This window comes from Sorghum bicolor, chromosome 3 (genome assembly GCF_000003195.3).
Source record: "Sorghum bicolor cultivar BTx623 chromosome 3, Sorghum_bicolor_NCBIv3, whole genome shotgun sequence".
In the NCBI taxonomy this organism is placed as follows: Eukaryota; Viridiplantae; Streptophyta; class Magnoliopsida; order Poales; family Poaceae; genus Sorghum; species Sorghum bicolor.
Window position 1 is genome coordinate 68,034,018 of NC_012872.2, and position 13,731 is coordinate 68,047,748.

General features: G+C 45.8%; 2 protein-coding genes across 3 annotated transcripts; both read left to right on the plus strand.

Annotated features, from left to right (window-relative positions):
* Positions 35–4,467, plus strand: LOC8058944. Its single transcript, XM_002456619.2, has 5 exons — positions 35–1,016; positions 1,117–1,223; positions 2,200–2,698; positions 3,305–3,420; positions 3,931–4,467. Exons 1-5 carry the CDS (start codon positions 744–746, stop codon positions 4,133–4,135), a joined length of 1,200 nt encoding a protein of 399 aa, XP_002456664.1. The 5' UTR covers positions 35–743; the 3' UTR covers positions 4,136–4,467.
* Positions 6,537–8,722, plus strand: LOC8062350 (sialyltransferase-like protein 1). 2 transcript variants are annotated; one of them, XM_021457970.1, is made up of 2 exons: positions 6,537–7,889; positions 8,509–8,722. In XM_021457970.1, exons 1-2 carry the CDS (start codon positions 6,759–6,761, stop codon positions 8,557–8,559), a joined length of 1,182 nt encoding a protein of 393 aa, XP_021313645.1. In that variant the 5' UTR covers positions 6,537–6,758; the 3' UTR covers positions 8,560–8,722. The 2 variants fall into 2 exon arrangements, with proteins under 2 accessions (XP_021313645.1, XP_002456665.1); XM_002456620.2 differs by lacking the exon at positions 8,509–8,722 and having other exon boundaries at positions 6,538–8,315.

Here is a 13,731-nt window from a genome sequence, read left to right on the forward strand (position 1 = left end):
GGCCCGAATGCCCAATAACTTTTTGCCATGATTGGATTTAACCTTTTTTTTGCTGTTGCCACTGCTGCCACCAAGGCAAACTCGTCGACCTCACTTCTTCCTCCTCGTCCCCGCCCGAGGAATGGCCATGCGAGTGTGCCGCTAGCAGCTTCGTTTGCCCGTACGGCTAGACGAGCTGGTGAGTCGGTGGCCCGTGTGGTGAGCGTAGAAGCTGCGAAGCTGGTCACAGTGCCCGCGCGGAGAGAAAACTTGCGCCTCCGGCGGTCCACGCGGCGAGGCGAGATGAGGCTTGCGCGGTGCGACAAGGTACTCTTGCGGGTTGCGGCCCTCGCAGTAGCTTCAGGCCTTCGGCAGCCCTCGCGGGAAACAAGATACGAATCCGGGTTCTACGGCGGCGGTACGGGGATTCCACGACCTCGAAGGAGGCCAGCGGCGCTCCGGCCCAGCACGACAGCGAGCGTAGCAAGATCCGTTCCCCACGCCCACAGCGAGCGTCAATCCAATTTCTTTTGCCTATCCCAAATGCCACCTGTATAAGCATACACAAATATACTCCGGAGCACTTGTATTGCCTTGCCTTTTTCAAAAAAGTACTCCTACGACTACGACGAATGTGTGGCTCTTTAAGCAAACAAAAATATGAACAAGGACGGGGACTGTTTTGCAAAAAGTAGATTCTAGTTCTCCAGTTTCCAAATAGAAGTGCTGCTGTTTGTCTCCAGAGTGCAGACACAAAAAAATCGATGGGCAAAAGCGGAAAGAAACCGAGGGAATCGCACCGGCAGGGCCGCGGCCGCCGGGCGTCGCACTTCGGCGACGAGGACGGCGACGACTTACCTTCGTCAGCCTACGACGCGCCACCGCGCCCAAACGAGGACTCCTCTGACGACAACGACGACACCAGCGAAGCAACAGCGGAGGATGAACCAGAGAGGGATGCGGAAGCGGGTGAGCAGGACCAATGGCGAGCCGGATCAATGCCTTCCAAGTTTCACTTATACCAGCTCTCCGTGCAGGTACCTCAGCTAGCTTGGGGAGTAGCTTGGATTTGTGAAAAGCCTCTGTGTCCTCAACTTGTTCGACGATATGCCAATGCGTGTGATTTTTTGTGTTTAGTCGCCAAAGGGGGACATCAGCTACCTGCAGAAGTTCTTCCTGATGTACGTCGGCGGGCGCGTCCCTCTCCACCTGCAGGAGGATTTCTGTGGCACGGCCCTCCTCAGGTCAAAGCACGGCCTCTATGTGAACGTCCGGTCTTCGTTTTATCAGTTACCTTGGATGCTTTGTGCTGTGTTTTACAGCCCTTTTAGCAAGAAATCATTTCCATATATTTCCATTCTGCTGTTGGCGCACATGTTTTTAGAAGGTACCATACAAGTGTCTCAAATGGTTACTATTTAGCCTTTTTTTTCGTATCTTAAACATGTTAATATGTTACAGAGTAGAGACTAGAGAGATGACTTAGATTTAGACCCTGTTTGGAATTTGTATGCATTAATGCACTAATAGTTTTATTTGGCGCAGTTAAAACGACACGGTCTCTTAGATCACACTTTGACCATTCATCTGCTTTATATTATATTATTTATGCTTGTAAACTTATAATCATTGTATACTATAATTCCTTACAAATCTAATCATATAAAGTTTGTATTATAGTAGTTAGAAATTTTTAGCCTAATTATTGGTCAAAGTTTTTAAAGTTTGAATCTTGATATGCGTGTGCGCCAGATAAAATGGACCGGAGGTAGTAGTTGCTAGCCGAAGGAAACTTGCTAATACACTTTTTGTTGCGAAGCTATTAGCTAACCTATTAGTAGAGCTCCATTTGGATCCTCTAACTAATACTCCCTCCATTCATAAATTATAAGATGTTTTGGCTTTTCTACATATATTGCTTTACTATGCATATAGACATATTGTGTATCTAAGTACATAGCAAGATCTATGTATCTAGAAAAGCCAAAACGTCTTATAATTTATAATGGAGGGAATAGTTAGTAGTTCTTAGTTAGGGAAAGCCAATTAATAACTTTTTAGCTAGGTAGTTTATTTTTTGAGCTATTAATTGGATTATGGTTGGGTATTTTGGACCTGCTAGTACTAATTTAGCCGCTAACAATTAGTACCAATGGATCCAAACATGCCCTTTGTGTGGATATATCTATTGCTCATGATTTATGGCCTTCATCTTGGCAGCACCGAGTGGATCCGTACTGATGCAAGAAGAACAGCAATCGGCTTAGATTTGGATCTTGAGTCACTTGAGTGGTGCCTTGAACACAACCTAAGCAAGATTGGAGTTGATGGATATTCAAGAATGTTGCTTTTCCATGGAAATGTTCTACAACCAAAGGATGCCCGTCTTGTCAAGCAAAAGTTTAGTGATCTTGTGCATGGTCTCAATGTGAACAGCGACAATGGCTCAGGAAGTAACAGTTGCGAGCAGACGGATCTTGCTGACTCAAAGTGCTTAGCCAATTCGACCATGTCAGAGGCAACTTTTCCTGGAAGGGATATTATCTGTGCATTCAACTACAGCTGCTGTTGCCTGCATAGTCGAAAGGACTTGGTTTTGTATTTCCGGCATGTATGCAGTGCGCTCTCAAAAAGAGGTGGTATATTTGTAATGGATGTATATGGTGGCACATCATCTGAACGCAAATTACGTCTCCAGCGGAAATTCCCCAGCTTCACGGTGAGCAATGTTGGGTTAATTGTTAGCATTGAATAGTAGTTACAAAATCACAAAGGTCCTAATCTTTGGAAGTAGTGGGAAACATGGTAGACACAAAATATCCTAGGATAGGCATGTATTTATATTTGGCTATGTTTTCTTTTTTGGATCAAGGTTTGCAGTATCTGTAAGAATTTACAGCATGCCAACAGATATATTGGTAGCATTGTCAGTAATATGCAACATGTTTGATTTTATTTGGCATGGAAATGTAGTAAGTTAATATAAGACATTTAAACCTATTAACTCACAAATAGTTGCCATCTGTGGAGCGAGTGAGATATATTTGTTAACCTGGTTTTATATTTCTTAAATATCTTTAGTTGTTTTGAAATTTAGGTTGGATCTTTGGTAGTGCATAAAGATTATAATATCTCCATTACACTTTGGGTTTAGCATCCATCAAGCTTACTAGTCTTATAACTTGCTCCCTTGGACTTTTGCAAGTTGATATGTCGCAGTTTGCAGTTGCTTTATCAGAGTTTTTTGAACGCAAGTTGCTTAATCAGAGTAGAGCAGTACTAAATCTTGATTTTTTCTCCCCGTTATGTATAACCTTGCATACAGTATTTCTGGGAGCAAGATGAGTTTGATATCATCAGTCGCCAAACAAGGATCAGTCTCCACTTTCAAGCTGGAAAAAAACAAATGCTGAAGCATGCTTTCACATACCATTGGCGCCTGTAAGTAGCTTAAACATGACTTGTCAAATCTTCACTTCAGAATCATTGCTTATGATCCCCATTCACTTGGAGAAATGTTACAGAGGCTGTAAGTGTGTAACTCTTTCAGCTACCTCACTAGTTCACTAGATTAGAACTAACATTGAAACTCTAGGTATAGGTTTAACAGCATTTTGATTGCAGTATTGCACCATGGCATGATGTTGGCTTGCAGCATCTATCTGAAATTTTCTTGGCTGGCATTTGATTTAGATGTTTCTGTGACAGTATGCTTTTTGCTTTCTTCGGTTCTTCCATGCCATCTCTAGTAGCTCTTAATAAAGGACATTATTTTTGGGGATTTCTGTAATTGTTGTTAGCTGTACACTTATAAAAGTACCAGTGAAGCTTCCTTGCCATTTTATCCTTATCTCTGGACATTGTGCACTGCACTTGCAAGACAATCTGATTATTTTCTGCAACTAGAGGAATATCATCTTCAAATGTGTAATTCTCGTTGCTCTCAAGCAGATGGTCGATACCAGAGATCAAGGACTGCTTGGAGGAAGCTGGGTTCAAGTCCGTTCACATATGGATCAGGGAGATGCCAAATACCCAGTCAAGTGGAAACACCAAGGAATATAATGCCAACCGAGACGTGAAGTACGAAGAATCGCAGCGTTTCAATCAAGGAGATGCTTGGAACGCCTACATCGTTGGAGTAGCAAATATCTAGCTGGTATGTGCTGAATTCTGCTACGAAAATGTGATGGTGGCTCGCTGGCTCTCAGTTTCCCCTGCCAGTTAATGTTTCCTGAATGCTTACGCTTTGATCACGACTTCTGCATCGCGTTGCTGCGAAAGTATGCAGGGTTGTTATTACCGTACCGTAGAGAACTTGTAGTCCAGAACACGGCCTCAATTATGTTTCTTTCTTTTTTTTTCAAAATGAAATGTTGGCAAGGTAGCATCTCTTTAAATGTATTTCCTACATGTACAATGTGTAGGATATGATGGGTGTTTCGATAAAGACTCCTACCTTTCAACTTCCGTAACAACTTTGTTTTAGGCCTTGCTTGATATGCGAATGCGATTCGAGTTTGGGCTATTGATCGTCCAATCGGCGATCGGTTATATACAGCTTTCTACCAAATGGAGCTTTCCTCTATAAGCCTTTCAGCCTAATTGGACCATGTCTAATTAGTGCTATCATTTTCTCCTTTCTAGGCATTGATGCGGAAGTAGCATCGTTTTTCTTGTCCTGTCATTTTCATCTCATCGTCTGTAATGTAGGCGTCTCCGCCTCTATCGGGTCCGTCCCAGACGTGGCAGACTCGCTCTTCGCAGTCATCACTCGTGGTCCACCGTCCACGCATACTACTGCTTTGGACCAATTCAGCAGACCGGTAAATGAAACTGGTGCAGCAGCTTGCTTTTGAGTTTTGTCTGCAGTTGCACATAAGGTGCGGGTGCCCATCATCAAAGTGCTGGCTGATTCTTTATCTTTGGTTTTAAAGAAGGCTGCAGATTCTTGTTGCCTTCCATGGTGGACTCCGACGAGAAACGGGGATTAGAGACGTGTGGATGGATACTATCCATCCAGACGATGACGAGCCGACAAAGGATTATGACGAAAACGCACGGCAAAGATCCATCATCACTTGGTAAATAAACAAATATAAACAGCTACTAGCAATTTAAAACTTGATCAGCGGCGAACAGCGAGTGAGCGAATGATACAAGAAGAGACCACATGGTTTAATGGTTAGGTTCCAAGTTGCTCGTGCGACGATGAAACGATGAAAACCTGAAGCAGCAAGAGGGGGCCAGAAGGCCGAGGCTTGAGAGCGACGTAAACCAGACCACTCCAGCCCGGCGGGGTCTAGTGGAGAAGAGCAGGCAGGACCAGGACGCCTGGGGGCGGCAAGATCAGGGAGCGAGCCTTCTGGTGAGGAAGACCAGTTGGCGCGTCGTCGTGGCCATTCACTCTGCTTGGCTTGAGCTTATCAGCTGATTTAAATTAACTGACATAATTTTTTTCTCACAATAACTCATTATCAGCATCAGCTAAAAAACACAGCCAGGCGAGCCCAATTCCAAGGAATACACATCCACGTACATAGACATACCCGTGTAGCAGCAAGGGTTAAGCATGCATCTTCATTATCCCTAAACTTTCGAACAATACACTGCTGCTTACTTGGCCTGATCTAGGCCTTGTTTAGTTCTAAAAGATTTTGCAAAATATGAATAATAGCACTTACGTTTTTATTTGACAAATATTGTCTGATCATAGACTAACTAGACTCAAAATATTCGTCTCACAAATTACAAATAATCTGTGTAATTAGTTATTTATTTTATCTATATTTAGTGCTTTATGCATGTGCCGCAAAAATCGATACGACGAAAAAATCTGAAAAATTTTATAATATATTTTGGGAACTAAACAAGGCCCTAGCTAAATTAACTCCGGCAATATGCGTGCCCACTGCCCAGTAACACACAGGTGCCGGAATTAGTAGTTCGAGGGAAGATGCAGGCCTTGATTAGTTCACCCCAAAAAGTAAAAAGTTTTCAAGATTTTCCGTAACATCAAATCTTGCGGCACATATATGAAATATTAAATATAGACGAAAGCAAAAAATAATTACACAGTTTAGCTGTAAATCGCGAGACGAATCTTTTGATTCTAGTTAGTCCATAATTAGATAATATTTATAACAAACAAACGAAATTGTTACAGTAACGAAATCTGAAATCTTTTCGGAAGTAAACCAGACCCAGATGGAAAGCATGAAAGGGGAGCTCGATGCAAAAACCTTCCTCGGATGGATGATCTGATCAAACAAGCCCTAACCAATCATCAAAACGGCATGCGGGCTTGGCGTGCACACTTTTCTTCCAGTCCCCACCGAATAGCGACTGGTGAAGGTCTGTCTGAAGGGCCCACCTGTCACATCGTGCGGGATGTTGGTGGGCCCCACCCACGCTGGGCGCCGGCCACCCACGCAAAATGATTACTCTGCCCGATGCACGAACCGGAGCAGGGCACATTGGATCCCACGTTTGCCGAACCCCAAGTCCAACCAACCATGAATAGCACACTCCTATAAAATCCCACCTCGCACGCAAGCAAGCCCGTTAGCACGGCGACCGATAAAGACCTCGCTCGCTCTGCCCCCACCCCACGCGCCCGCGCCCGCGCCTACTCCGCCACTCGGACAGTGCTCGGTCGCACGGACACGGACCCCCCCGCTCCCTCTCCTTCTCCTCTGCCTGATGCGCGTGCCCCCATGCGGATGCGGCGGCTCCGACCCAGCTAGCCCCAGGCTGGGGCTGCTGCGCCCGCGGCGGCGATGAAGCGGCCGCTGCGGCGCTCCTTCGCGGTGCTCATCTTCGTCGTGCTCGTCGGCGCGGCCTCCTTCTCCACCGCGCTCCGCCGCGCCGTCGCGCCCGCGCCCGCGCGGGAGCCCCCGCCGCTGCCGCTCGACCCGGCGCGCCTCAACGCCACGCTGCTCCGCCTGGCCGCCGCCGATCCCTCGGAGGCGCCGCTGCGCCGGGACGTGGACGAGCTCCTCGAGGGCCGCCTCCCGGCCTCCGCCGCGCGGACCCGCGCGTGGCGCCGCGACCGACTCCTCCACCCGCTCCACCTCCACCGCCACCACAGCTACCCGCTCCCGCGCCGCGCCCGCTACCCGGACGACGACCACGACGTCCTGCTCCACCCGCTCCCGCGCCACGAGCAGCTCCACATCGACCCCGCACTCCGCCGCGACCTCCGCTCCTGGCACCGCCTCCGCCGCTACGACCCCTCCGTCCTCGCCAGCCTCCCCTCCCTGCTCTCCATCCCCGGCCGCATCCCCTCCTGCGCCGTCGTCGGCAACAGCGGCATCCTCCTGCGCGCCAACCACGGCGCCCTCATCGACTCCCACGCCGCCGTGTTCCGCCTCAACAACGCCCGCATCTCAGGCTACGCCGCGCACGTCGGTAGCAAGACCAACTTCTCTTTCATCAACAGCAACATCCTTCACCTCTGCGCGCGCCGGCCCGGCTGCTTCTGCCACCCCTACGGCCACGGCGTCCCCATCCTGCTCTACATCTGCCAGGCCGCCCATTTCCTCGATGTCGCCGCCTGCAACGCCACCTCGTCCTCCCACCACGGCTCCCCGATCTCCGTCACCGATGCCCGCCTCGACGTCCTCTGCGCGCGCATCGTCAAGTACTACTCCCTCCGCCGATTCGTCGTCGAGACCGGCCGCGCGCCCGAGGAGTGGGACCGCGCACACGACGCCGCCATGTTCCATTACTCGTCCGGGATGCAGGCCATCATGGTCGCGGTGGGAGTGTGTGACAAAGTCAGCGTGTTCGGCTTCGGCAAGTCTTCCGACGCCAAGCACCATTACCACAGCAACCAAAAGGCGGAGCTAGACCTCCACGACTACGAAGCGGAGTACGCTTTCTACCACGACCTCTCCGAGCATCCGCAGGTAGTCCCGTTCCTCAAGGATTCCGGGCTCACCGTCCCGCCCGTCGTCTTCTACCATTAGGCCAGCTTCGTAGAGCGCGCGCCATGTGCTCGACGTTATGAGGAACGGGTGTTCTCCCCCCACTTATTTTTCCGGTTTTGATTAGTTAGTACGATGTAAAAGTTGTTGTGTCGGTGGTTAATCCATTGTGATTAGACGAGATAGGCATATCGAGATAGTAAAATTTTCGTGTGCTGTTGGAGTTGGAAGATGTATATTGGGGTTTAGGCTACTCCATTGTTATAGAAGAAGGGATTGTTTGGGGGGTTTTTGGCTTCAGCACGACAGTAGGCAGTGTCTGGAATTGTAACTTTAGACGACATTTCAATTTATTAAGAAACAAAATGTATTATATCTTATATACAGCTTACCTTCGTTTTGGAACTACGTTCAGGAATACACGCAATTTATTTGAACTACATTCAGAAAAACATGGCATTTTATTTTCATATACTTGTTGCACACTCATTTATATTCAAATACCGTGTTCTATCCCTTATTATCATCACTCTGGTACCTACGAGGTATATGATTCATTTTTATTACTGACTCCATTTCTTTTACTTATTGAACTTTGCAGCATGATGCTAATGGAAGACTAGAATGCATATACTGTAGAAATTTTAAATGAATCTTATAATAATTTTGCAGAAAAAGACTGTATTCTGGAAAATACTCATTCCAAAGACCTGAATGGTTGCCATTTTCTGCGTTTTTGTTTTGCCACCATGGCCTGACAACAATGGTCTCCATGTTTCTTTGAAATGAATGGAGCATATTCAGTTTTTGTGCAAGTTCTCGATTGCTTAGTCTGTGTACATTGTTGACATGATTAAGTTAATTGCAGCCACTTCTTGGCATTTATTTAATCCGATCTGCAATGTGCTCAAGAAGCATTCGATGATTTGGTACACCATGTTACTAGTATCTTTCTGTTTAAAATGCAATATCGTACAACACTGCCCGGCACCTTTGTTTTGTTACTTTATCTGAAGTTAAAAGGACACCACCGTTATTGCGTGTAGTGTACTAGATGTTCCCTTAAACCAGTTCATCAATTAGTACAGCACTGCCCGGCACCTTTGTTTTGTACTATCTTTTTGAGTACCCTGATATCTGCATATTTCTGAGCATCGACAACTGCAGCTGGAGTAGTTTACTGATATCACCTAAAAATAATTGGCGTGCACAAATTCAATTACGCAATTTCTTGCTCTCTGCTATATGGAGTAAGGGAAGGAAGATTCACTGTACAATAAATATGCTGTTACAGCTTACAATTCAGAACATCTTGCAAAGTTCCAAAAAAAATGATTTTTTTTCAGATTTTCCGTCACATCGAATCTTTCGGCACATGCATGGAACACTAAATAAAATAACTAATTGCATAGTTTGCCTGTAATTTGCGAGACGAATCTTTTGAACCTAGTTAGTTTTTGATTGGAATATTTGTCAAATACAAATGAAAGTGCTACATTGTCTATTTTTGCAAAAAAAATTGTAACTAAACGAGCCGTAACTTGAGTCAAATTTTAAACATTTGTGACCGTGCCAAATATCTCAACCCTAAGCCCTCGTATCAGATGTTGTACATGCCACAGCAGTTTTTCAGCCTTTCCTTGAGAAGTTTAGGCCATGTTTAGATACACCCAAAACTTTATAAGATTCATCGTCACGTCGAATCTTACGGCACATGCATGAAGTATTAAATATAGATAAAAAGAATAACTAATTATACAGTTTACCTGTAAATTACGAGACGAATCTTTTAAGACTAGTTACTCTATGATTAGACAATGTTCGTCAAATAAAAACGAAAATGCTACAGCGTCAAAATCCAAAAACTTTTTGCATCTAAACAAGGCCTTAATTTACTCCATCCTTGTCTACTGTCATGATTAAGTTTCTTTTGCAACTTACATACGTGATGCCTGGTCTTCATTACATCCCAGAATCAGTTTTCTGGAGGAATATGCTCCTCTTCTCTCATTTGGTAAATGCTACGCCGTCTGGAGTCACTGCTTGTAAATTAGTGTTTATCTGCAGGGTTTTGCTCAGTCTTTGTGGTTATCATCGCGAAGGGCCAGCGGTGAGGACTGATACGGTTTCTCATATAAAGTACTCAATCATTAGTCATTACCTAAAAGCTTCTGATCACTTACCTGATATGGTACTTTTGCAACCTCTGATCCCAATTGAAGGTACTCTTCTCCTAATAAAAGCGATTTGACAACCTAGTAGTGTTTATTATTCACTGATGCTTCCACCAGTTCTTGCCGGTTTTTGTTGAGCTGGTGGTTTTTGTTTTTAACCTTTAGTTTTTATTTCCATTTGATTCCATATGTCTATTATGCTCCGCCCATTTTCAGATGGCGAGTATATTTGCTTCGCACTAACAAGCCCTGCTATCATTAGACCTTCAGTTCTTCTGGATTCTGATGCAATCATGGTTCGTTATTAAAAAGGGGGAAAATCATCCTCGTTAGGCTCTTCTGCTAGCTGCATGGGTTACATGGTTTCCAAAAAAAAAAAAGCATGGGTTACATACAAGAAGTGAGGATGGGCCCGATCCGTTATTCACGATGGATGGACCTGATCTTGTTGATCTAACCTAGTCCATAGACGGGCCTTGTCTAGTTGTCTCCATGAACATTTCATGGCCCAATGAGAAAAATAAATTAACGTGACAATTTTCCACACCTTGCAATGATAATGGTAGTCCCAGTCCCAGGCTCCCAGTGAGTCCCAGCCCAACAACAGAAGAAGCCCAGGTCTGTGAGCATGACATCGTGTCATGGTAACCAGGTTTATTTCACAGACTGAGTACACCAAGCTCTAAAGAGAGTAATCAAGTCTTATTTTCAATGTGGTTGGTGGCTGATCTTATTTTAGGGCAGTTGGTCATTCATGTGACCTAAGACTTGTGACATTATTTACCACTGACCGGCCACTACACAGCCTGCGATAGAGTTCAGTATCGGTCACATGCTTTTACCAAGTTACCATTGACCTGCGTTCCGGTAGCGGTACTAAATTGTTTTACCTAGATTCCTAGAAGTTACATACATATACGGAGTAGTAGTACAATTTTGCTCCAACTCATCAACAACATACTCCATCGTCTGTTACAGGCTAGAAAACTGAATTGGCAGAACTCGATCGACTATTGGCCGGAGCTATCTTTGAGAAACCAGTTCGTAGCAAATTAAGTGCTCGCCAGCGTGACTACTAGGGTCAAGATGCAAATTCTCCAGAAAGTCTCTGATTACCAGTTTCTGCATTCTACAGGCTGCAACGTAATTAAACTCGGACCAACGCCTACGTCCAGTCATTTTAATCGCAGACTTTGACTGATCGCAAAAGATAGGCCTCTCTGAAGGACAAAGGTACCACCGCTGAAATCGACTTCTGTGTGCTTTCGTCAACGTAGTATTCGTAGCAAGTACGTGTAGCATAAGTCCACCTAGACATTGAGCGTGTGTTCAACCCTGATGTTACAGTTATACCAATACTTGGAAAGGAAAAACCTTGATGTTTACTGTTGGTCCAAATTGATTTCTTTAAAATTTGCTACGAATTAACATAGAGCAAGGATTAACATTTACGTGTACCATAAGTCCACCTAAACATAGAGCAAGGATTAATATTTACAGAAGCAGCAGGTCATCTAGAACACACACTGCATGATGGCTGCATCGAATTAAATCGAGGTAGATGGATAGCTGATTAGCTTCCAAAACAGAGGTCAAAGCGGAAAAGCTTAATTCAACCTTTGAGAGATCTTGTTGGCTATAACAATGTCTAGTCTTTATGCCTATGAGCACAAACAGACTATAATAAAAGAACAGTCCACTTCAGCAATCTTTGATGACGTGACTGTTGCTCATAGTGAAGTATTATTTTGCTCAAAGTTTCCTTGAAGCTGCCGCAGGCATGCTATTCAATCACATATCAGCACAATCCACATGAAGCTTTACCAAGAATTCCACACTCGGTAACCAAGCCTTATTAAAGTCTTTGGCTTACCACAAAGGTTCAGCCGAGAAAATATATATACAAGCCGCAAGTCACTAGTCACTAAGGGCGTCTACAATGGCTCGGCCAAGTCCCAGCTGACCTAGACACGAGATCAAATAAGAAAAAAAAAAGGAGAATATCAAGTTGTACAGTATAGCGCTTTAGTCCCCCCTAATGAGTTCATTTCTTCAACTCTCTTTAGATAGTATGAAAAAGTGTTGTTTGCTAGCTACGATAGCATGTTGGGGATGCTCTAATTACTTTGGCATTATCCACCACTGGTCTTTTCCACCAAATAGGGGGCTCATATATCCTCATAGGCTCATGCACGGTGCCGAAACCACTCTACAGTTGGAGGGTCCTTAATGTCGTTGGTGAGCCATATAAAGCCAAAGGCCTCAAGGTCCCGTTAGTCCAAACATAAACAGACCACTCAACTCCCGCCTTGCTTGTATCTAGACTAACACTACTAACCTGATAGAGAGTAACAGAGATTTATCTAAATTCGGCTAAAATCTAATAGACAGCTACTGAATTTACTTGATGGATTGGGGGGTCCGCTCCTTCTCCCCGCCAACGAGCTCGCCGGCCGGCGGCCGGAGCTAGACACAAAAGCTACGAGCGGCCGGCCTGCTGCGACTACTGGCATGGGAGGCGGCGGCTGATGCTGTGGTTACACATATAAACAAAATTTTCACCGGTTTTGCTTTAATCCTGTCGGTGTGAAAAGGCAAAACGCCTTCGGTCAGCTGCCTCTTTCTTTGCATTTGCCTCCCCCTGCGGCCTTCCGACATTCTTTAGGTAAAGTCGTTCTTCTCCCCGTCTTTAATCATTCCATCCGTGAGCGTGATTGAGATATATATGGAGTTTATACGCGAACAAACCTGGAGAAGGATGGATTGTTTGCATGCATTATAATTAGGAGTTCACTAGTGTGCCGATATCCCTCGCTGCAAGCAAAGTATTCTACATACTATACTATATCTTGCTCTACGCTGAGCCGTTTTAGCTTCTGTATATAATTCATCCGTAATATTTTTTTAGGTCATGTGCGCTTATCGTATAAACCGTATTTTTTTTTATCAATTAAAAATATTTTTTTCTCATAATAAATTAGCGAACAGTACACCACGTCGTCATATCCGTTTCCCGACGTCAACATGACGTGCGCTGACCTGTGTGGTAATAACAAGCTGCTGTCATCAACCGTACGTGTGCAGGTTCGTTAATCATTCATGTGAACACCGAACAGATTTGTGTAGCTGGATCGTTGCAAATGGTCACTCTCGACCACGCACACTTGATGAGAAAACGTCGCTGCGAGGTTATACGCGTACGCACGCACACGATCAACAACGTCCAGGGCAGGCATGGGGCCTAGCTAGCTAGCTAGCTAGCATATGATATGATTCTCTCATCTCATCCGAATGTTGCTTGCGGCCGGCCGCAATGCAGATGGATGGCCCAGAGCTAGCCCGCTCGTCGTTCCCACACGCGACGCGCCACGGCCCCGGCCGCGCCCGGGCCCCCGGGGAGGACCCCGGCCGCGCGCGCGGCCGTGCCATGCTTGTATCTGTTCCGCTTGGTTGTTTTGCCATGTGAACCGGCCGGGTGCAGCAGGGGGCGCCCCTGATGGACCCGTGTGGGCGCGCGCGTGGATTGGTTCTGGTTCTGGTTGATTAATTACCTCGATCGGCGAGAGCCCGACCGAGTGGGAAATGGCCGGTGGTGCCGGGACGACGACGAATCGACGACGACAATCCTTCGTGGTGGTTTATTCGCGGCT